Source organism: Penicillium vulpinum (assembly GCF_028829585.1).
Source record: "Penicillium vulpinum strain IBT 29486 chromosome Unknown utg000004l_segment0_segment0, whole genome shotgun sequence".
Classification (NCBI taxonomy): Eukaryota; Fungi; Ascomycota; class Eurotiomycetes; order Eurotiales; family Aspergillaceae; genus Penicillium; species Penicillium vulpinum.
Genome location: NW_026643244.1, coordinates 2,101,778 through 2,125,118, shown reverse-complemented (window position 1 = coordinate 2,125,118; position 23,341 = coordinate 2,101,778). Strand labels below are relative to the sequence as shown.

Sequence of the window (23,341 nt, the reverse complement as noted above, 5' to 3'; positions counted from 1 at the left end):
ATATGTATAATAAAGATGTCGAAGTTTCTTTCAAATTCACATCCTTCACGGCGAAAACTTCTCTTGGATCAGGTCCTCGCTCAGCTCCCAGAGTTTGATCCAGTTGTCTTCGTCGTTGATATGGGCGTGCAATTCGTGATCTGAGACTGCGTTCCGACTGAGGTACGAGCCATTGAACCCTGGATGAAGACATGATTAGTAAAATGACGCCAAAAATACGGGATTGCCGAGTTGCTCTACTTACCTGCAATAGTAGGGTCAACCATTCCCGTGATAACGGTAGCAGCTCCCTCTGAGGTAGTAGTCCATGGGGGAATTTCGAAGGGCTTTCCATCCATATCAACCATGGCTAGAGAGGTCAGTTAGTGAGAAATAACACATTCAACAAAATGGCGCTACGTACTTCCGGCTTTTTTCCATTCGGCAACCTGGTCAATAAATCCGGGAGGGCAGTGTCGTTGCAGACCGGTTTCAACAGCTAATGTCGGTCAGCTAGATCTTTTGAATGGCAAGAAGGCAGAAGACTTACCACCAGGATCAACACTGAAAACACGAATCTTCTCGTTCTTCAACTTCTCACCCAGTTTCTTGACAAACATGACCCTCGCAGCGTTTGACTGGCCATATGCGACGCTAGGGTCATAGGTTCGGCCATCCTACACGGAAACAGAATGTCAGTACTGTTAAATACAACCCGTAAAACAAACCCACACTGAAGTTATAGTCATCGAAGTGTATCTTCCCTTGTCTGACCATGGACGAGGCCATGATAACCACAGACGAATCTGGTCCCGCAGCGCGGACCTTTGGTAGGAGCAACTTCACGAGCAAGAAGTTCGCCAGATAATTGACTCCCAGTTGGCTCTCAAATCCATCTTTGGTCTTGCTATAAGGCGGGAACATCACACCGGCGACGGAGACAAGGTGGTCAATGTGGGTCACATCAGCTAGCTCCCCGACGGCCTTTCGCACGGCGCTCAAGTCACTCAGGTCCATGTTGAGAAAGCGAGTCTCCACATTTGGGTTGGCTGACTTGATCTTTGCTTGAATTCCTGCCACCTTGGATTCGGCACGGGCAGTCAGGATGAGCAGTTTTGGATCGGCGGCGGAAAGCTGAAGTGCGAGTTCGCCTGCAATGGAGTCGTCGGAAACGCCAGTGATGAGCACTATAAAAGGAAGGAAGTCTGTTGGCGTTTTGATCTTCTGCAAATTACTGGGAAATCTTGATTACCTGTTTTTCCAGCAAGGGCCTTGCCATACTTCTCTAGAACGATCTCAGAGCGGAGGACTTGTTGATTGTTGGACATTTTGGGTAAAGGTGTTCGATAGAGGTAACTGGAGCAATGAAGAAAGCAATGAAGTCTTGATTGATATATTCTCCATTTTACCCAGAAGCGACGGTCCTCTATATACGTTTCCTCTCGGTGATAATGGGATTAAGTGTTCCTCAGGTGCATTCATGGATGGATCGTATAGTTCCGAACAACCAATCAACCCCCACAAAAAGACCCACTATATACCACATCGGGTTAGCCCACTGTCATCAAGTATTCAGTCCATCAGGTTGTTTCTTCAAGAAGTTTTGATCAGCGATTGGAAGATGATGGAACATACTAGGAATGTGGGTTTGAAGTTTATCGAGGACTTGAGATGAAAACTCCGTTAATTCCCACAAACAGTTCATTATGCAGATGAGATTACATCTAATATCAGAACACGTCGAAGTATGATATTATGATACAACTCCACCTAATTAAATACAACATAGAGGAGGTATGGCTTAAACAAGTACATAGATAATTGGCGCCTTCTCGAAGAAGACTGAACTGAAAGTTGTCTAACTTGAAGCGAATGTAAGGGGTCAGAACGCAAGCACAAAGCCGCCTAGGTTGTAGCATTCCCCCTTCGTTGCGTGACTGGAGATGTGCTCAGTTTGTACTAGTTTTTAGTAGGGAGTATCACTTCCTATTAGAGGTTCCCTAGGGAGAAACGCCGTAGATTGGGCTGAGTGGAAAGGTGGAAGTAATGTCGCTGACTTTCTCCGTTCCATACCTTCCGTGGGCAATATCGAGAGACAGACCGTTGGGAGCTTGGTGCATGGAGTTCCTACGACACCTGAAACAGCCCTTGCCGACAAGAATCAGTTAGCAAGAAATATACCAAGAAGCCTATAGGTACATCATAACTGTACCGCGTCTTTAACTTGACTTCATAAATTGATGCAACATCGGACCTATGAGTAAAACCCTCTAGAGTTATGGAGCTGTGCCAAGACAAGAAATGGTAAATGTGATTATTAGATTCCAGCGGGAGGCTAAACCAGAGCCACCGGCCCAATTGTCTACAAGTATCTAATACAATGCGCCAAGCCAAATAAAAACAAGAAAGGTCATCACACATATCAGGCAGACAGACATGAAGTAACAGTACCCAAAACAGCCTGCTCTAAAACCACATGATGCCTGCAATAAGACCGATAACAACGGCCATGCAGCTTCCATGGAGTTCCTGCGAGTGCCGACCAGCGGCAGCATCGGTGGAATCGTCAGCGCCAACTTTTTGTTGGGGTGGTTCTTGCTCAGATGGCGTGAGCAGCTCTTGATTTGAGGCATTAGGAATTGTGGGATTTGGTATTAATGTTGTGGGAGCAGCTGTGATCTGCTCCGAAACGAAGAACGATTTCGCATAGTTTGCTCCGTGGAGTGCGACGCGTTTTCCGAAATCGATGGCGACATGGCAGGCCTGCTGACACATATCACGGAGGGAGGCTGAAAAGGGCAGCAGTGGCCCCTGAATGCTCTCGGAGGAATAATTATGTGGTGGGATGCTTAGAGGAGACTTGTCAGATGTTGGTAGAGATTCGTTGATGGTGATGGTAGTATATGGGTGCGTCAAGCCTGCAGCTCCGCTGCGGTTGGAGAATGACGTGAGGAATGGGTAGTCGTCTAATTGCTGGATGAAGTAGGTTCTGAATGCGCGCGCTCTGCGGCCGAATGAAAACGAGGATTCGTGGGTTGACGAAAGTCGACTTCTATTTGCGACAGCAGTCGTTTCGCTAGCTGGCACCACAGCGGCATTTCCAACCCGTGCGGTAAGCGGTGTGCGATTGCCTCGCGATCGATGCGACGCTGCGAGAACCCATGATTTACGAGGCTCGTTGAGGGGGTGTGCTTTTTGTGTTAATTCAGTGACGCTATCCTGAAGGAGGGGGACCTCTGAGTAGTTAACTTGGTTAGCTGACTCGAATGAGCTTGAGCTTGGCTGAAAAGGGGTACATACGGCGAGCTGCACCAGTGTAGAAGCTGAAGTCGGCAAACTTCGAGTGGTAGAGATTCGGTAGTGATGGCACCAATGTGAGCAGTGAGAACACAATCAGGATGAGGAGTGGGAGCGCGCCAGGTTTGTGCAAGCCAGACCGCATCATCCCTGCTCCCTGGCTTGGTCCAGGAGCTTCCAAAGGGTGTGTCTTAAGGTTCAAGGTTCACGAGAATCGAGGAGAAGCAAGAATGGCAATTTGAAGGCCATGGAGGGGAGAGTTCAACCGTTTCGCGTTTCAATACAACGTTCCGTGAGATGTAGCGTTTCTGCTGAGCGACGCGCTGACGCGCAGGGGGGCTGGTCTACCTAGTAGGTGTTCGGGAAGGTGCACAGGAGCTCGGAGAGGGGAAAAGATGAAGAAATCACTGATGCGAGTGGATTCAGGTGGATTTGACGGGTTAATGTAATGCGATAAGGAGCCCTCAGGGTAGGTGGATGCAGTTTTCCTTGGCTCTTCTTTTTTTTTCGCACAGAGCTCCGAGTAATGACGTCGATCACTTGGTAAGTGCAACGATAATTTCCAAGGTTGGGTTCATTTCGAATATGCCGTTTGATCTGAAATGTAGATATGTACAAGATTATCCTACGTTAAAAGAAGAATGCTACCACATGTTGGTGACATTTTGACAGTTTAGACGTTTTCCTTTTTTCTGATTCCAGGAATGTTGGCCTGAGGCATTGTTGTCCCCTGTGTTGTCGATCATTCCAAAATAGGAAAAACAGGATTTTTACAGTCGAACTTCCCTGGTTATTTTCCGTCGGCTATTTTGTTTATATTTCCCTCCATAATATGTATCCCCTCTCATGCATACTGTAATGTGAGCCAAGTCTATCACTCGAGGCAACCAACATTTGACAAATAATAGCTGATCGGCATCACGGTCCACGTGCAACGCTCTACCAATATAACTTGGCCCTCATCTGTAGACTGAAAACTGAAGCTGGTCATGTCAAGCATACCTACTTTGTACTCCATGTCTTCCCTGTTTATTTTCATTCATGCTTGACGCAACTTGTAGATCGCTAAACATCCCTTGGATGAATTATCCGAAGATTGCGCAAGACTGTCGACCAAAGACTACATATATGTACTTAACAGCCAAGAATCGTCGGCTGCATATGTGGCCTTGTGGTGTATTTTTGATAGTCTTCCCAGATACTTGCTTAAATACATTTTCTTGAGTATATTTGCCCCGTTCAATAGAACTCTAGCACTGGAAACCCCGGCGTTTCCCGCAACCGACAGTTCCTCAACTGCAGCATACTCCATACCCCAACCATTGATGTACCCGGAGGGCAAGGCGCATGAAACCCTTTGAATCAAGTCTTCCACGGGCCTCTTGAGCATGTAATTCTCTTTCTTCCTCTGGGAGGCCGCTTCATCCGGTTGTCATATTGCTGCGTCTCGACCTGCGACTTTGGCTTTACGTAGCTCTATGGCGATTTTGGCTTCATAGAGGGGGTTTTCGCCCTCGCCACAGTGATCAACAGGTGTTCTCATGTCGTTTCCATGCCGGTCTGCAGCTTGATCAAGGGTTGGGTTGCCAACCGACCCGTAATCAATCAGCGGGCTCGTAGTCGATTGGCGGACTTCCCAAAGGCCCCGAATCATCATCATGCAGAGTACTTTCAGTTGAAGGTTATGGGGGTTTTCAGTTTGTTGTAGGCTTACCAGGTGAATTGTAGTCAATTAGCGGAGTGCTGTAAGCTCAAAGCGATATCGAACAGTTTGTTCCAGAATTTTCCCGGCTGCTCCATGATCAGATTCAAAGCGTTGGTGGATATCAGTTGGATGGAAATTAGTGACTTGATGTGATAGCTGGGGATGAGCTTGGCGTCGCCCCCTTGTCGGTAGGGTTAGTCGGTTCGCTCCCAGCCTTAGATGGGAACATAGAGGAGGCTGTCTCGTCAATGATCTTTTTGGAAGCCACTTAAAGGCAGACTTGGGTATAATCTTGGAAATACAGTCTTCCCATCATTTTACAAGGGTTGGTTGACAGAAAACGGCCCAAATATGTTGAAAAATACAGACGTGCTTCCGTGCTCCATCCCGAGGCCAACGATCGATGGCTCAAGCCAGTTTTCTGAGATACCACAACCTTGGGAACGTCTTATTGGTACTGGTGTTGCCAGCCGGTGTGTATAGTATCTCGTCATCTGTGTCAGATGTTGTAGAGAAGGGTGAGCTGTTGGCTGAAAGAGAGAGAAAAGTGAAGCAAGATCAACTAGGTGAGGAGTAAATGTTCTTAGGTAGATAGTCCAGCTCATGTGGTACATAGTATATTGCTTCGATCACATCAACCCTCAAGCGCTTCATCAAGGGCTTTTTAGCGCGGTGTACTAACCCATTTATCGTTTTTGTTAAAGCCGGGGTGTCTGACCACAAAAACATGTACAACACGGCATCATCAACTGTATAGAGCACAAAGCACGTCATTTCTTTGTCCATGGTGAATCAAAGTCATCAAAGCGTAGCGTATATCTACAAATATCGAAAGAAATGCATGATGTCCATATACACACATGCTTAGCGAAAGTAGAAACAAAAAAAAAATCAATACATCCCACGTATAAAAGGAGCGCAATATGCCAAAGACAAGTACAGGGATTGGGGCATTAGTTTTCGTTTAATCGTGCACGTTTTCATGCCCACTAAATTGTAATCATGCACATTTATATCCCCATTAAATCGGATTCATCATAGAAGCGTTAGGAACAGCTGGGTGGTTCACTCCCACCCGAGCCTCGGAAACAGGGGTAGATTTCGTAACCGGCACTGGCGAGACAGTAGTCGGCACGCTAGTATCGAGATGGCTAGGCGCCTGGCTACTGCGACTGCGTGAGCGCCCAGCACGGGAGACACTGCTCCCCGGGGTGCCGGTACTGGAGCTGGGTTTCCCGCCGCGTTTGACCATCTTCCCTAGCACGCTGACGATTTCTGCGGCGTCTTCGAAGCTCTCGTCATCCATGCCTTCTTGGGCATTGTAGACGTCTGCAATGGCCTGCTTTGCGAGGCGGCGGCAGGCGATGGGGTCTTGGAGGCAGTCGTATAGATAGGCTGCATATTCGAGCTTGACGGAGAGACGGAGAGGGTGGGAGCCCGGTAGGAGTTTGTCGGAAAGAGTTGCTGCGTGGTTGAAGCAGGCTGTTGCTGTGGCGGTGTAGTCTAATGGAGGAAGGAGGAAGGAGGAGACTAGTTGGGGTGGCTGTACTGGTTGCATTACTGGTAGGCCTGGGGGTCGGGATGTTGGTGTTGATGTCGTATTCATTTTAGAGTTGGAGTCTGAGACGCCGAGGGCGGTTAGGGTATCTGCGCCGTATATGGAGTCATGTTTGGAGCGGGTTGTCGTATCGGTGTCGGGAGTGAAAATTGGGCGATTGTGGAATAGGACAAAAATATGGTAGAAGGAAGCGCGGAGCTTGTAGGCGAGCACTTTTAGCTCGACAAACCTGTCTACCATGGGAAGGATGTAGCCCTCCAGTATTAATAGGCCTTCGCGGGAGAGCCATATGATGTGATGGTACAGCTGAAGGGATCTTGTTTCCCGTGTTGTGTCGAGGCGCCGTAGCTTGCGGGCTCTAAGAAGCTTTTTTGATAGCATGACGGAGACGCCGAGGACTTTGTATAGCATTGCCGAGAGTAGAGGGTTTTCGAGGCCCATGACGGCTGCAAAATTGCCCAGGGCCTTCTGGTCCACTTCGGAGGAGGCCATCCATAAAGCCCACGATCCAGAAATTGGGAAGTCTGAGTAGCTAGAGTCAGCCATATTGGTCATTGGTCTCAAACAGCAGGCACGGTGGAAGTTTGGAGACCAATTGACCAGAAGAAAACTCAAAATGCAAAGCTGGAAATATCCTAACAGACAAGGGGATAAGCGAAGACAGCTCAGACTTACCAAAAAGTGCGCAAACAGAATTTCAAACAATAACCAAACGCAGGGACTGAATCATGCTCCAACCACGCGTGTATCCCCGAACCGCGGACCAATTGACCTGCGAAATCAAGATCTTGGCGCACAAAAAGCTCAGACTGTTCCAGAAACGCGCCGAATGGAAACGACAAAATACACAGAATATCCGAAACCAGAGCTGCAAGTTCCGCGCAAGCTGCAAGGTTCAGCGGTACCCGAGGAGGCGGTGATTGTTCAGACCGCGGAGTATATCACAGCCAATGGCTTTCGTTCCCGACGCGGGTACCGAGTCCAATTGCGACAGAGTGTATAATGTTCAAATTGTTCAAATTGTAGTAGACACAGTGCGAAATAATGCTGTCCGATCAATCAAATCAATATTGCCTCTTTCGGTCTAGCGACGGCCGAGTTCCGGATGTCGTTTTCACACTGTATCGTGGCTGAGAAATTCGGTTAGCAACGCAAGGAGCAGATGAGTTGACGGAGCTCGTGGCTGGATTGCAAGTAGACTTGACGCATCGTGTGGCCGGCAAAGTAGGGGGTAGTAGAGTAGGCGAAATGCGATGATTTTCAGTGCCAGCGAACTCTGTGCGGGGAAGGAATTGGGGACTGTGCCCAGCTGTCTCGGGTATGAAGCTACTAGCTCGGGGCTCGAGCTAGGAGGGCTGGGGCTTTGCAATTGTTATAGGTGTTAGGGCTGGAGTCGAAGTCCACGGATTAAAAGAGAATTAGAGAATTGAGAGATTTCCAATGCAGGAATGCAAGGTCATGCTAGCTGCGTGGTGGTTTCCCCTGATATGACGAAGAGATTGGGCTGGACTTGGGATATGTGTACTGTAATAGTAATTGTTACTAGCTTGTCTTGGAGTCCCACAATCAGAACAGATTGTACAAAATTAGACAAAATGGATTACAACATATGTGCTACAAGTGGAGGTGATCTACTTGTATAAACCAAGTCTACAGTAGGAATTGCAATAGTGCCAACTTGTCTAACTCTAATTCTACATATGTAATGATGTGCTGTCCTACACTAGTACTCTGGATTTTGTGTGCAATGTCAATTTAGTCCTATTAACTACATGGTAATAACGGGCTTGCTACGTGGCAGCGCGGCTCAAGGCAAGAAATAACTAGGGCGCCATCACAGATTGGCTGGGAAGCAATGATTTCATTCTGCTTTAATTTATGATAGGATCATAATACCCAGCTAAATAGATGCCCAAGTCTTCGGGCCAGATTACTCTGAATGTACCTGGGCATTAATCTAAAACCTTGATAGCACGGACTGCCACGCTGGCAGTGGCTGTTGCTGTGGTGCATTTCCCGATGGAAATCCACCTATTTGATGGAAAGTGAGAAGTTCGTAGTGCTCATTGTACAACATCTCATACCTTCGATATATAGACGAATTAATACCTGTGCACATCATTGCAGTTGTGTTACAGAGATCCGAACTGTCCAGGTTGTCCAAGCTGCTACACCGCCAGAATGTGCTGATCGCTCAATTAGGACAAGTCCATTGTAAATTGTACAATACTATGTACGTTGAAAAAAAATGCAAAAATTGGTAATTTGCTTTTTCTGATTCGTTTTGTACTTTTCACTCCCTCATGTTTCCATATCCAATGGTTGTTTGGAGTTCTGATCTAGAATAACACCTTGTGAATCCACAAGTCTCCACTGTATAAGCCTGAGACGCAAGCTACTATGTATTGTGCATGCAAAAGTATCCAAAAAAAAAAAAATTGCTGATACAAAATCGCCTTATTCATCCAGGTCATGATCTTCAAATCCAACAAATGCGCGCCTCAAGAAAGCCCGCCAGACATGATTCGTTGACTTCTTTCTCTTTTTCTTGGCAACAGACCAATCAGCACCTGGGCTATTGATGTCGCCCGTTTGTTTTTCTTCAGCTCCTTCCTCGGCAATTCTAGCTGCGAGTTGGAAGAAACTGCGTACTGTCAGGTCTTTCATTTGATAAACATCATCATTTGTGGTGTACTCGATCTCGTAGTCGATACGAGGATCCTCGCCTAGTTCGCCTGCCGCGATCTCTTCGTGGAGTTTTGTTAGGTTTGAGTAATATTGAGTGTAGCCAAGCAACGTGAACGCCTGGTTCGAGTATGCAGGGCCGGGAGGAGCGGTTGAGGATGGGGGCTCCGGGACTTTGAACTTGGGTTTCTTTTTCTTGTCCTTGTCCTTCTTTTTCTTTTTTTGAATTTCGGGGGTGCTTGAGGAATCATCGCTGTATTCTTCCGTATCAATCGCAGAGGTCGAATCGTCAACCTCACGTGTGAACAAGTTCATCCCAGGTGCGACATCGTCCAGTCCCGTGATGTTGTAATCGATCACGCGCAAGCTGGGGAAGAAGTTCGGGACCAAACTGGGAGATACTAGCGATACGCTGTATCTTTCTGCCCACGGGCCTCCAATCTTATCCAGGAACTTTTGCTTCTTCTTTTCCTTCTTTTTACCCCTCTTCTCCTTCTTCGCCGATTCAACTTCCGAGGAGAGATATCCTAAATCTGACATAGAGTCAAGCTCTTCGAAAATTCCGGACGGAGGGGATGGCAATGAGGACCACTGGTTTCGGAGTGACTCAAGGTAGTCGGTTTTTGAGTTGATTGACACAGTCTCATCGACCTGTGAATCAATGTTGACCTTGTTGCTATCCTGGAGCATGAAGTGGTCGATATTCATATGGCCATAAAAGCTACCAACAACAACGTCACGGTACTGGTGCATCCAGAGAGTATATTTTTGCCAGCATGTCTCATCCCAATTCCTTTTCTCGCTCGACCGGGCTGGGGGGACATGACCCATGAGGATGGCTTTCATGTTTCGACTGCGTAGAATTTTCAACTGCACCCGCAGCCACTCCATGTGCTCGTATCCAGGTTCCGACTTGGCGTTGCATCCATCTACCGCGCTGTTGGAATCGAAGAAGTACATGGTGTTTAGGCTGATGACTGCTAGCCGACCGGGGACCACCTCCGCAGTGAACCAACCACCCTCAACGAAGGTGTGACGCTGATCTTCTGGGATAAATTGGTTCCATATCTCCGCAAAGCGCTTTGTCCATTTATTCGGGCCCTCGTTGAAGATGTTGTGGGGCATAATATCGTTATTACCGAATGTCGGGATCACAGGGATCGACATTTTGGGCATGGCATTTGTGGTCTCACGAGCCTCCTCCGCACCGAAAATGCTGACCCATTTTTGTGACAGGAATTCATTCAGTTCCATTATCTCATCTGCCGTGCGAGGGAGCTTTTCGTCATTGTCGTGTCTGACAGAATCGCCGGTCCAAATCACAAAATCAATCTCATCCTTCAGGTTTTCTTCAATCCAGCGAAATGTTTCATTAACAAGTGAAAGAGGTGAATCGCATTCTGTGCCCTCCCCTCCAAAATACCCCGCGGGGCCGTTACCACGGTGGCACGAGCGATCGATCGAGGTTCCGGGCTTGTAGAGACGGTCGGGATGGAAATCTGTTGGTCAGCGTGGTGTTACACAACAGGGACATGAAGATAGAGAATATTCCCCTCACCAGTTATATGCAAGAATCGTCCGCGTACAGGTTTGCGCAAATCCTCCGCCAGGCCCGTAGGCAGCTCCGTTGGACTGATACGGCCCAACGATTGTTGCTCCAAGGGGCTGGCGGAGATGGCGTCGGCAAAGAGGCCCAGCAGCAAGAAAATTGACTGCATGAGTCCTCTAAACCAACTGGTACACCAAGAGAGCAAATAGGTTGAAGAGAATATTTTTGGGTAAACGGAAGATCTAATCTGCACGGTCACGTCACTAGGCGGGTGCGGCAGCCGAACTCCCAACTCGAACGCATAACCAATCAGAAAATGATGGATAGGAGACTCTTGGGAAAAAGTGAAGAGTTTATAAAGCTGATTTCACTCCGACCTTTTGTACTAAATTACTAAACTAACACACCAAATGATCAAATTTATAGTTATAGGCTGATATATCCCCGGATCGACGTGCTCACGAGACCTACAACTAATGACTCCATCACGTGCCCCCGCCTAGTCGTCTGGCCACAATTGAACCGTACTTTGTAAAAATGTCAGATAAATCCCTGCTTATACCTTTTATATTTTTTATACCCCTATACACGGGAAGGTCCTCTGTATGGTTTCTGATTTTTACATATTGTCCTAGAGTGACAACGCCGACATGTCTACCTCCTACTAATATTCCCATTCCTAGCGGGGTTTCTATACATAGTTGTTGTTGTTTTTTTTATATATAGAAACGACGATGATGCATCTATTTCACTAGATCTATAACTGATTCTGGTCTGTATCCCCGGGAATTGACTATTCTGGGCAGGTGGTCGACATAAGCAAGCGCAACATATATTGATACCAAAGCTCACATCACATGGGGTTTGTGAAACTTACAGTTCATCAACACAAAAGTCTTTACTTTCTCCGATATATTTAACAAAGTATCTATGACTTTGTAGTCCATGTCATCTGATACACATGACGAAGGCCTCAGAGGAAGATATCTTATCTCCCATCAACTGAATTACCCCCAGGCCAAATGAGTTTGAACTAATTAACTTATTAACAGAGCCAATATATAGTTAGTTATTCTTTGAATTGGTAACTTTGAGCCATCTACTCTCTCATCCCTGATTATAGCTCTAACTTGCACTTCATTGGATTTGCTATGGACCCTGTTGCATGATATTGATCCTCAAGGTATGCAATAACGGAGCCTGTAGTTATAGTAGCAGATCGGATTCCGAAAAAAAAAAGAATATGTATGATGCTGACAAAGCCGAGTTAGATCTGTGTTCGCTACAAGTTCTTCCTGGCCGGGCTCGTTCCCCCCTTGTTTCAGCGAGTCGATTCCGGGGCCTCTCCATTCCAGACACTTAGGCAGGCCATTCTCCCAAGTCACTGGCGGGCCACCTCACCCACGCTGACGCTGTATCGAGCATCCAGGCGGTTATCTGACCCCATGAAAAGGTAACCCTCTCCGACGAACAGTCGATGCTCGAGTGACTTGTATGGTCAGCCGCTCTGCGAATAGGTAGGAATTTTATTAGAAATGTTTTCAGCTTACTTCAAAGGTAAAGTTAGCCACTATAGATAACCAAGGTTAGCAATATGAGCTTTGATACAAATGACATATTATAACAAGGAGGCATACATCCGATTGCTCCCAACACCCCCTCTCGGGCTGCGTTGAGGGCATTGAAAGTGATTTTAAAGCTTCCGGAGATATGCATATTAATGGCCTGCAGATAGTTAAATATGTGATTAGGTTAAAAAAGCCCTGGGTAGTGGCTCACCACACCCTCTTGCGTGCTATATAAAGAAAGCGTTAGCATTTATCTGCGTTGCAATCTCTCTTTAGCAAATTTTGCTGAAACATACGTCATCTGCATAGCCGTTTCGAGACGGCTGTTCTCACCAAGGATGATCTCCGTGTACGCTGTATCGACGTAAGCTGCGGTGACAGCGGTAACAGGCACAAAGCCAGCCACGCTGTTGATCGTGGCCCGAGTGCCAGGCTATCGCAGACAGGCAGAGATATTAGAAAAATGGGACTCAATCGGTATGAGGGATTTGGTGTCTCACCACAGCAACAAATGTGTCGAAGTACGCGGTTCCTGCTATAGCAAGACGAGACTATTAGTGATCTAATGGCGATACCAAACTAGCAGCTCCGAAGAGTGACATACCGGTCTCCAGCTGACCCAGGATGTTTGCCTATAGATTGCTCTGGTCAGTGATAGTTCACATCTCATTGATATGCGATACCCACTTCAAGAACGAAGGCTGGTCTGAAAATAGGGAATGCCATGATATTGGGATGAATGAAAAGTTGGTAAGAGGGTTAAAAGCAATAGAAGGGATGTGAAACATGAAAGATAGGTGAAAGGAAGGAAGTGAGGGGAATGAAAAAAAGAAATGAGATTCGGAGGAGGAAAAAGGAAATTGTGAGAAAGGATGAGTTGAAGAGGATAGAGAAGGTGCGCATCTCCAACACAAACCTTGCACTCACCAAGACTCCCTCAGCCTTCAAGGATTATCTGACATTTGGCTTCACTATATGGTAGAGTCTTTATCCTGACTCAGTTGATGAATATCTTCAGCTTACCTGAGATATAGAGTGAGCAATTTCTACAGTTATCATGGAAGACATGGTTAATTACCCTATTCATAATGTCTGTACCAAAACTTGGACTCTGACCAGTATTGCAAAGCATCCTTTTTGCTGATTGAACAGAATGGTGAGGTATATATTAGATCAATCTGAGAGATATCTAACTTCGAAACAGAAGATATCTGATTATATATAGCCTTAGTAGGTCGAGTTTTAAAAGTTATTATAATAATATAATAGATATAAGTAGGTAGTATCTAGGCGTAGAAGCCAAAAAAGTAAGATTACCCAATCCTTAAACATGGTGAATACTTGCGGCTATGAAGCTATATATATAGCTTCAAAGAGATGGCCAGGAAAAAGAAAGTCAACAGACTATTTGTAAACAGGCAAAAGGATGAACAAACTGTATTTGCAAGCAGTAAGTATCTCAATGCCGCATCAAACAACTGTAAATATTGCAAACTCTCTTCAGGGCTATAACAAGTATAGCCGATCATGTCCCACAAAGATTGTCCTTAAGCCCGTCCTTCACAACTGGCTGGGTATAAATCACCACGAAAAGTATTTTAATCATCCAAAAGCTATGTGGCTAGCAACTTGGATATTACTAGGACCGGATAGATGTTGGTATCTAGAAAGGAATATTAAGCGAGGGACTAAAGCAAAAAAAAAAAAAAAAAAAAAAAAAACAGAAATAGGATACTGGGAAAGTTCTCGACATCCAGAGCTCATGAGGAGCAAGTAGATGGCTGCTAAAATAAGCTTACTATGAACTGTGCTAAATTTTCAAATCATCATGCTTATAGAACAATTTCCCTAGATAGTTTGGCTCACACTATACTTAGCATACGGACGACTGTCTATACCGAGCCAGAACTCGCCCTTGTGATAAAACCATTTTTCTCGCACTATTTTCCTAAGCCTTGACCATAGAGGAGTAATTTGCAATACAATTTCAGTTATTATATTGTATCTTGTATGTCAGACTGTGCCCCCTAAGGCCACACCCGAACTCTCCCCTCAGCGCTGATCAGCTCACTGATAGTATATTGAAATTTCAGTCTGTTCTTTTCCCCAATAAGAGGCTCCTGTGCTCCTATAAAGGTACGCTTATCAAGCGACTGGTGCTCTTTCTCTTGAAATGCCTTGAATGGTTGCAACAGTGTCAGGCTGTCGCAGATAGAAAGGTATGTTAGAAAAATCCGGCCACTCGGTATTAGGGACTCGGTATTAGGGATGCTTGGTGGCTCATGATAATTATGAAAGCTTCAGAGTATTCCGTTTCAGCTATACCACGCCGAAGCTGTTAGCGATCTAACCACAATTATCAAACGAGGAGCCCCAAAAAGCGACTTACCACCTTCTAGCTGCCCGAGGAGGTGGGTCCGTAGATTGCCCTGGTCAGTTTCATTTGCGGTTCACACCCACTTGATATGAAGTAAATACCGAAAATATGGAAGCTGGTATCAGCTATGTGAAAGACATGCTGGGGGGTTGTGAAATAGGATATGAAAGAAGAAAGGATTGTCAGAAAGAGGGAAAACGAAGAAAGATAAAAGATAGAGAAATAAAAAATAAAAAAAGCAAGAAATGTGACAGGGGAAATGGGAACATAGGAGGAAATAGGAGTGGAAGAGAATAGGGAAGGTGCGCATGTCCAACGCACCGACTGCCACCTGTACCGAGACCCTATGCTGTGCTGACCTTTCTCGTCGGCCTATAATGGAAGAGCCAGTTTATGAAAGTCTTCGGCTTGCCTGATACATAAAACGAGCAGTTTTAACCATTATGCTGGCTACTTGAATAGAAAAAGGAGATGAATATGAAGAAGATTTCATAGATATCTGGCTTCAAAAAAAGGGATATTATATGTAATATAGGTTCATGGAGACCAAGAGCAAGCCACAAAGAGAAGGGCAGGAAAAGGCAAGACAGCAAGGAATTCATAAACAGAAAAAGGGATAACAAACTTCGTTGGTAAGTAGTAAGTGCGCCACTTGAGCAATGCAGCGTATCGAACAACTGTAACTGGATATATATATATTACACTTAATAACCCCTGACGCAAATGTCCTTGGTATGTCTATTACAGCTCACTAGGTACAAGACACTACGAGTTTTACTCATCCATAGGCTATTTGGTTGGCGACTAAAGCACCACCAAGGCCGGATAGATTTTGATACCCAGAAGAGACTATCGAGCAGCAAACTGGACCAACAACAAGAGATAGGGTGAAGGAAGTTACTCAACAGTAGTGAGACCGTTACGGCCCGATTTGGGCATGTTGGTCATCGTATGGATGTGTCTCCAGTTGATCTTAACTTGTACAATAGATCAAGGCTCGGTTAGATTCGCAATCACAGTAGCCAATTAATTTATAGATAATACGAGGGTCTTACTCAGCCATCTTGAGGGCGATTCAAGGATTGAGGTGGAATAGGAAAAGATGAAGCTTGAATCTCTATCCGAAGTGAGGAGAGTAAAACCCGCCTCTTACCATCCTCAGAAATTATTAAAACGCCACCTGTGTAAGATTTACCCCTGCATCTACTAATTTAATGGCTACGCTCAACTTTCTAGCCTCCCAAGCCATCTACCTCGCGACCATACGGAAGAGCCCATCCCTGTAAGCCTCCCATAGGTGGCTTGTATCCAGACACACCCCTGCTGCTGCCAAGGAACAGGACTTGGTAAAAGTTAGTTCCTGGAACTTCTTTTTAAGTAGTCTCTAATCCGAGAACCAATCATCCGCAAGAGCCTTGCCGCCTACCTTGACCTCTAATATCGGTAAGGGCATCTATCAGATTGCGGCAGCCCTTACCTAGATCATGGAGCGCTGCGTTTGTGCGGTGCACGTATCAGAGAGCTGGAGGAAGGAATTACAGCTATTGACAACTTGTTGGACACCATCACAGACTGATATTCTGCTTTTATTGACTAGCTTCGATGAGGAGTTTATAAAGATCGATGTAGAGTGAGTTAGGTATGTATATAGAGATAGAATAGAATAGTTCGCTGCTTATATGATCTCTATAAGTAATACCAATATAGGACTTGGATAATCTGAATATAAACCTTTGAGGTTGGTTAAGATGATACTTAAGATGGTATAATTTAGACTATACTACGATGTCTGTTTTCTTCTTTTTTGCCCCCTGCTTTTTTCTTCATGTGTTTTCTTCGTGTATTTTTTAGATATTCTTTCTACGTACGGAGTACTTATAGATGTCTGTTTGGAATAATTCGGGATAGATGAAGCCCACCAGCTCATTTTATATAGGCAGTATATAGGTGGGGCTATAGGTGGTGTTGGAACTTACAGCCACTGTAATCAGGCGTAAACCCCGGGGCTGTATAGTGAAAAGGACAATACATACAAAAAAAACCTTGGAACTTTTCCGTGTGGCTAGAAACGCCCAATTCATTATTATATACGGAGTACGGTGTATATACTTTAACAATCTAGAGAAAAAAAAAAACAAATAAAAAACTCTGCAGAGGCCAATTAGGACCAAAAGTACCGATTACTATACTGCGATACACGTCCGACTTGAGAAATGGGCCGAGGCCCGCTGATTCCCGATGGCCGGTCGCTTGCAAGCTTGTTTCCGGGTGGACACCCGACCCCAGGACTCCGCGATATCCACTCGTGGGGTTTTCTTCCCTAGTCCAACAACGTCTTTTGACGTGTGATGAGAATGTTTTGGAGTTTTGTTCCGACAAATGGTTGGTAGATAGTGTACATCTTCCCCAGCCTTCTGGGGAAAATCCCCCTTTTAATGATTCCAATGCCGCCAAGGAATCACGGGTGACTCCGAGAAATAATGCCTCGCTGGGGAGTGCTCCGTACGGAGGTATGAGTGGCTGAAATGACCCTAGGCCCTTGTTGTGTCTCACGACCCATCCCCGTGGCCATCTCCGTTTCGGAAGTGTCACCTCCAGTAATTCTTAGTTCGGCCCGGAGCTGCGATATCAGCGTTCCTCGTCTTCGGTCCAACCTCCGTCGGAATGGCGCTCTATCAAGCGAGTTTACATCCATCTAATTTTTGTATTCGTGTTTGTGCAAACCTAGCGTAACGCACGGTCTGTTTAGATCCAGTGGCATTTCCGGGGAACATTTCATGGGATACTCGGGCCGAAGTTTAATGAAGCGTGATGATGGAAGGAATGGTATATTTCCACCATAATCTAAGGACATAAGCCAGGGAAGTAGCTAACACAGCTGTCAGTTTGACTATAAGAAGCTTAGTGGACTGTGGGGGAAGGGGTGGTAGGACCCGTGAAGGATCCAACACGGAGAGGCCTCCGTGCTGATAATGGGCTCCGTGCAATGTTTACACATTTTTCCTCATGAGACAAAGGATTTGAATATGGAGATACTCATGGCATCATGCGAAAACTCATTTTTCGTGACACGCGACCTCAGTAGATGGCAAAAACATGTGGAGTTGTCAAGCTGAATAGACAAGACAACCTCAAAACAATCCATTGACACATCGCCACATTAAGAGGCGTGTCGAGTAAATTAAGCAATCTTGCATAAGTCATGTGAATATGTACCTAACATTGGTCGAGGAGCATTGTAACTAGTAAGTATTTGGCCTGGAATTCTAGGCTCGCGAGGCTCGTCCGCTTGTCGTGCTTGCATTGAGACTAGTTAGATAAATTCGAAAAGGGGCTTTCTAGCCCCAACCGTTTTAATGTTTTGAACAAGTTTCTACCTAAGCGGAAAACAGGCCCGATCATCCAGGAGTCAGACCCTAATTTTTTTGAATGCGAGAAATCGAAATATGGCGACTATAGTGGGGGGCAAATGGTATGATTGGGGAATGTCCCGATTCCCATCAGGACGCGGAGGTATTTGAAAAAGCCACCAACTAGAGGCGTGTATTACTGGAGAAAACAGGGGCCCCGTGGTCACAAGGCAAATGGAGTCTGGGGAACCGGAGACTGGACCCAGTCATTCCTAAAATGGATTATAGTCTTTTTCTTAATTACTCGGTGATCTGAGATTCTAACATTATAAGAACCACACCCCGCCCCGCTGTTCATGAAATTCACGATTCATCGCGCCAGTCCCGTCTATCACTGATTGGATCTTCTACTGACATCGTCGATTCCAATCCTCGCGGAAATCATGTCGGACGACAAGAAGGCATCAGAGGAGGTGTATGGCATCTCCTCTGCCGTTGAAGACCATACTACAGAGGCTACCAGGCGTCACGGCGCAAAGACCAAGGAGGTCCTGAATGTCAGTGGTTTCCCAATTTTTTAATTGTTTGCGGACAAAATACTGATAGATCTTCGAAAACATACAGGCAGATCTTTACGCTGCCATTGAGGAGACTAAAATTAAAAGATGGAGCAAGGAATCCCTTCATTTGTACTGTAAGTTACAACCTTTTGATCAATGCAGCAAATGTTCCTCAGACACTAACATTGGGTGTTACCATTACAGACTGTATCTTTGTCGCATTCTGCTGTGCCTGTGCCAACGGTTATGATGGTAATTACCTTTTTATCAACCTCAGAAAATTGCATTGACTAACAAAATATAGGATCTCTGATGGGATCTATCCTCGCCATGAACCATTACCAAGAGGTCTTCAAAACCGGAATGGATGGCCCCAAGGTCTCCCTTGTTACTTCGCTCTACACAGTGTACGTTTGCTCTCTATTCTACACATATTATGACAACCGATATTAATTCTCACCAGTGGCTCCATTGTCTGTACTCCCATCAGCGCTATCCTTTCCGACAGGCTTGGTCGTCGCAAGTGTATGTTTATCGGTGGATGGGTCATTATCATTGGATCTATTATTATCTCTACTGGTATGACACTGGCACAATTCGTTGTCGGTCGATTTGTCCTCGGTGTCGGCATTCAAATCATGGTCGTCTCCGCTCCCGCCTATGCCGTTGAAATCGCCCCGCCTCACTGGCGTGGTCGTGCCGTTGGTGAGTATCCTGATCGCGTCGAAAAGAATAAATTAAGCATTGCATCAGTTCTGACGCTATGACAGGTTTCTACAACTGTGGTTGGTTCGGTGGCTCCATCCCTGCCGCCGCCATCACATACGGTACCAACTTCATCGACAGTCACTACCAGTGGCGCATTCCCTTTATCTGCCAGTGCTTCGCAGCCTGCATTGTTATCGTATCTGTTTGGTTCATTCCCGAGTCACCCCGTTGGCTCATCGCCAACGGCCGAAACGCGGAGGCAGAAGCATTCCTGGTCAAGTATCACGGCAACGGCGACCCCAACGCTCGGTTGGTCCTTCTTGAGATTGAGGAAATGAGGGAAGGTATTAGAATTGACGGTATTGACAAGAGATGGTGGGATTGTAAGTCTTGCAATGCCGATATGATCAGGAATATTTGTTCGCAATAGCAACTGACCAAGATTTCCTACTCACTAGACCGACCATTCATCACAACCAAGAGTGGACGCTGGCGTTTTGCACAGGTGATCATGATTTCTGTCTTTGGACAGTGGTCTGGAAATGGTCTTGGTTACTTCAATGCCACTATTTTCAAGGTTATTGGATACGAGACCAGCTCTATGCAATTGTTGCTTAACCTTGTCAACTCTATTGTCTCCGCTGTGGGTGCATTGACCGCCGTGTACTTCTGTGACAAAATGCGCCGTCGTCCTGTTCTTATCTTCGGTACTCTTGGTGAGTCTCGCTCGTCTTTTCCCCCAGTTTTATCTTGACCAGCCTCGCTAACCAACACATAGCATGCGCTGTCACCCTAGCTATCAATGCTGGTATCCTACAAGAGGTCGCCAATACTGGTATCATTAGCAAGACCAAGGGTCAGGCTGCTCTTGCTTTCTACTACCTTTTCAACGTGGTCTTCTCGTTCACCTACACTCCCCTCCAGGGTGTCATTCCGGCCGAGGCGCTGGAGACAACCACTCGCGCCAAGGGTCTGGCTCTGTCAGGCTTCATGGTCAGCAGCATTAGTTTCATCAGTCAGTTTGCTACGCCCATTGGTCTGCAAAACATTTCTACCAACTACTTCTGGATCTTTGTCGGCTGGGATGTTGTCGAGTCCGTCTTCTGGTACTTCTTCTGGTACGCTTACTCCGATTCCGTTTTCAATCCTCTCACATGTCAGATTCATTTCATACTAACTCCTGCCACTACAGTGTCGAATCCCAGGGCCGAACTCTGGAACAGTTGGAGTGGGTCTACCAACAGCCCAACCCTGTCAAGGCTTCCCTTAATGTGCACAAGGTTCTTATTCAAGATGATGGTACTGTCACCGAGAAGATCACAGACGATGCTTAAATGAAACTTCGTTTATCGAAGTATATCGGTGTATCGAACGTGTGGATTGGATATGTTGCGGTGGAAAAGGAGTTGTTCCACGAGGTTGGCGAGGTTGTATAAATATCCAATTTCAGCCTTGTGCAGGGAGGATGGTTTGGAAAGTTGTCTAATATGGGATGTTAATATGTTTCTGGAGCAATATAATCAGATACGAATGGATGCTTGTCTAACGTTCAACTTCTGCAATAAGTTTGGCGAAAAGCCTGTTTATTTCAAGGTCGTCGGTTCTCTTATCAAACTCCACAAAGTATCTGGGTGTGTGCCCAGGTGGGGACTAGTATTAAACTTCCAAGGTTGGAAGCGGCCCGGACGGGTAGACCCAGTTTGGCCCCATAGAACAACCTTCCAAGGAAGAAACTTGGAAGCTTGGAATAGCTCCAATTTTATTTACCTAGAGTGGTACCCAAATTTGAAAGAGATCTAGAGCTCAAGCCTATTGTATGTGCAGGTGGCTTCAAATCCTATACCGTTTTCAACCGGAAATGTATCAAAAGAAAGACAAGTACCCTCAATTGCAAACCGAAGACTTTTTCTGTACAGATTGATGTAATGCGAAACCACTTCATGATGTGCTGTCATGGATGGGTGTTTCGCATTGTTGCATTCACGGGCGACTATATCCTGCAACGTACTCGAAACGTAGGCATAGAAGACATCAAGCTTGTTCATCATGTATTTTCCTTTGTTTATCAAAAGGGTCCAATTTCTGACGTTCTCTCACAGGTCGCTTGAGGTCAAATAGGGATCACCTTATGCTTCTTGGTAGCTGCCATCCCACCGGGAGTAAATCCAATGCGGAAAATGTATGATTGAACTCAGACTTTGGTCTGGAATAATACTGAGATGATACTGATCAGACGATTTCTTACCGTCAAAGCCAGGTGTGTCCGAATAGGGATTGAGGTTGCCCCAGCAGTGGGTAAAACAAATGTAAATAGGATTGGCCAGTTGGAGTAGGCGCCGTGGAAGGAACATACATACATGCTCTCAGTGCTGGACATGGTAGTACTGCCTCCCACCAGGGCGAGCAGTTTGACCACCGAGATAGCAAGAGGTGCCATTTGAGAATTTCTCTTGGCGAACGGAGCCACAGAAGCTGTGGTGGTGAGATAACAGGGTAGATACACCATACGAAATATGGAATTGTGAAATCAGCCCCAAAAGGATATTCGGGTGCAAAAACATTCCCGCCATCAAGCTTTTCTCGTATGAATTCTAGCGGAATGATTGTAGATAAAGCAGAGATGAAGATAGTTCATCTGGAATCTCCATTGCCTATTATTCTAGACTTGAGTCGTCGCCTGGTAGGGTGTTAGGTAGCCCAGAGGACGCAAGATGGATTCAAGCTATATATGCTTGGCTACTGCGTAATGTAGTGAGGAATAGCTCTGTCGTAAAAATTTGTCAATCGGGACAACGAAGCAAAATGAGGACAGAAGAGAGCTAGTATTAGCAAGCTGGTTTCATGGTCGTTTGGATAGCAAATGGTAAATGAATAAACAAATATCGATGGTGACCGAATGGTTGTGGTCTAACTGATTTGGGTGTTTGGCAGATTTGCATAGTTTGCATAATTTACCAAATGGGAGCGGAGCGGGACCCACATATCCGTCCCTCTTTTCCCTTTTATGTTGCGGAGTACGGAATGCTAGAATTCAAAAAAGAAAAAAGTATGCACTTTTTGGTTTGAAACAACCAGGTTGTAACGCCTCCCTCAATTTAATTCTTTTTATGATATTTACCATACTGAATACGACTTCTATACCATTTGTTTTGTTTTTGGCTTTTCAGTTCCCAGCTTGCTCGTCCAATCAACACACACTTGGGTTCTTCAAAAGTTTACTCCGTATGCAATTTAACATTGGCTTGCGATTCTTTTCAAAATGGTCAAACGTATTTTCTAAATTTATGAATACTTCTAGATCTATCAATCAGAAGCCTTTAGGGTCTTCAGCGCCAGCAATTAGAAATGTTTGGTCTAGTCGGACAGGTGTACGGGAGGAAAAGCCCACCACTATACTGGCATCTAATCAAGCCGATGGTCCTGGTGTATGCCTATGTAGTTATATAGGTGCTAAATCAGGCAATAAAAAAACCCCCACAATGAAGATCTTCCAGAGAGTGGCTATCAGAAGCCGTGCACTCGACACATCGATAGCATTGCGGTCCACGTAAGGATGAAAATCATGAGCCTTCTGACCAAGGATATCAAAAACTTTCTCCCGTACTATCCAACCCCCTAAGTTTTGAAATTATCCGCTGGGTACGTGATAAAAAAAAATCGGAAACAGTCTTCGACTGAAGAGAGGCTGTCTGTGAAGATATGAGCGGCCGCCATATAGACTACAAATGAGAAGTCTGTGCACTCAAACCACTGAAATTACATTGAAGCGTCCAAACAAATGCTACGGTGGCATTTTGCTGGATTAGATGTAAGAATTTGAGACTTGACTCCTAGGCAATGATGTATATTCTCAGCACCGGCTGATTGGCCGAAGAGATGCACGTTTTTCGGGCCTAAGACACAACTGTTATCTTTGGTTTCTCACATTTGGATTGTGGCTTGGTGCAATTATCCATACCCTATCTCCAACAGAGGCCGCGACTTTGTCGTAAATAAAGCCTTGGG

The 23,341-nt window shown here is 45.7% G+C and overlaps 9 protein-coding genes across 9 annotated transcripts; 2 read left to right on the top strand and 7 right to left on the bottom strand.

Annotated features, from left to right (window-relative positions):
- Positions 1-45: 45 nt before the first annotated feature.
- N7479_009346 (Short-chain dehydrogenase/reductase SDR) lies at positions 46-1,307 on the bottom strand (the record flags this gene model as incomplete). The annotated part of the gene is made up of 6 exons (XM_057257039.1): positions 46-179; positions 245-349; positions 404-478; positions 530-656; positions 712-1,166; positions 1,232-1,307. The coding sequence occupies 6 exons, from the start codon at positions 1,305-1,307 to the stop codon at positions 46-48; spliced, it is 972 nt and encodes a 323-aa protein (XP_057104497.1).
- Positions 1,308-2,445: 1,138 nt separating this feature from the next.
- N7479_009345 (uncharacterized protein) lies at positions 2,446-3,424 on the bottom strand (the record flags this gene model as incomplete). Its single annotated transcript, XM_057257038.1, has 2 exons — positions 2,446-3,215; positions 3,280-3,424. 2 exons carry the CDS (start codon positions 3,422-3,424, stop codon positions 2,446-2,448), a joined length of 915 nt encoding a protein of 304 aa, XP_057104496.1.
- Positions 3,425-4,708: 1,284 nt separating this feature from the next.
- On the bottom strand, positions 4,709-4,933 carry N7479_009344 (uncharacterized protein; the record flags this gene model as incomplete). The annotated part of the gene is made up of 1 exon (XM_057257037.1): positions 4,709-4,933. The coding sequence occupies one exon, from the start codon at positions 4,931-4,933 to the stop codon at positions 4,709-4,711; it is 225 nt and encodes a 74-aa protein (XP_057104495.1).
- Positions 4,934-6,002: 1,069 nt separating this feature from the next.
- On the bottom strand, positions 6,003-7,094 carry erg27 (the record flags this gene model as incomplete). The annotated part of the gene is made up of 1 exon (XM_057257036.1): positions 6,003-7,094. The coding sequence occupies one exon, from the start codon at positions 7,092-7,094 to the stop codon at positions 6,003-6,005; it is 1,092 nt and encodes a 363-aa protein (XP_057104494.1).
- Positions 7,095-7,155: 61 nt separating this feature from the next.
- Positions 7,156-7,542, top strand: N7479_009342 (uncharacterized protein; the record flags this gene model as incomplete). Its single annotated transcript, XM_057257035.1, has 1 exon — positions 7,156-7,542. The coding sequence occupies one exon, from the start codon at positions 7,156-7,158 to the stop codon at positions 7,540-7,542; it is 387 nt and encodes a 128-aa protein (XP_057104493.1).
- Positions 7,543-8,996: 1,454 nt separating this feature from the next.
- Positions 8,997-10,942, bottom strand: N7479_009341 (endopolyphosphatase; the record flags this gene model as incomplete). The annotated part of the gene is made up of 2 exons (XM_057257034.1): positions 8,997-10,723; positions 10,783-10,942. 2 exons carry the CDS (start codon positions 10,940-10,942, stop codon positions 8,997-8,999), a joined length of 1,887 nt encoding a protein of 628 aa, XP_057104492.1.
- A 1,212-nt stretch (positions 10,943-12,154) lies between these two features.
- N7479_009340 (uncharacterized protein) lies at positions 12,155-13,067 on the bottom strand (the record flags this gene model as incomplete). Its single annotated transcript, XM_057257033.1, has 8 exons — positions 12,155-12,262; positions 12,324-12,343; positions 12,411-12,498; positions 12,553-12,568; positions 12,638-12,774; positions 12,842-12,876; positions 12,946-12,973; positions 13,029-13,067. The coding sequence occupies 8 exons, from the start codon at positions 13,065-13,067 to the stop codon at positions 12,155-12,157; spliced, it is 471 nt and encodes a 156-aa protein (XP_057104491.1).
- Positions 13,068-18,511: 5,444 nt separating this feature from the next.
- On the top strand, positions 18,512-20,670 carry N7479_009339 (uncharacterized protein; the record flags this gene model as incomplete). Its single annotated transcript, XM_057257032.1, has 9 exons — positions 18,512-18,625; positions 18,693-18,762; positions 18,833-18,880; positions 18,933-19,035; positions 19,092-19,333; positions 19,399-19,719; positions 19,795-20,052; positions 20,115-20,454; positions 20,529-20,670. The coding sequence occupies 9 exons, from the start codon at positions 18,512-18,514 to the stop codon at positions 20,668-20,670; spliced, it is 1,638 nt and encodes a 545-aa protein (XP_057104490.1).
- An 857-nt stretch (positions 20,671-21,527) lies between these two features.
- Positions 21,528-21,773, bottom strand: N7479_009338 (uncharacterized protein; the record flags this gene model as incomplete). Its single annotated transcript, XM_057257031.1, has 2 exons — positions 21,528-21,539; positions 21,582-21,773. The coding sequence occupies 2 exons, from the start codon at positions 21,771-21,773 to the stop codon at positions 21,528-21,530; spliced, it is 204 nt and encodes a 67-aa protein (XP_057104489.1).
- Positions 21,774-23,341: the final 1,568 nt, after the last annotated feature.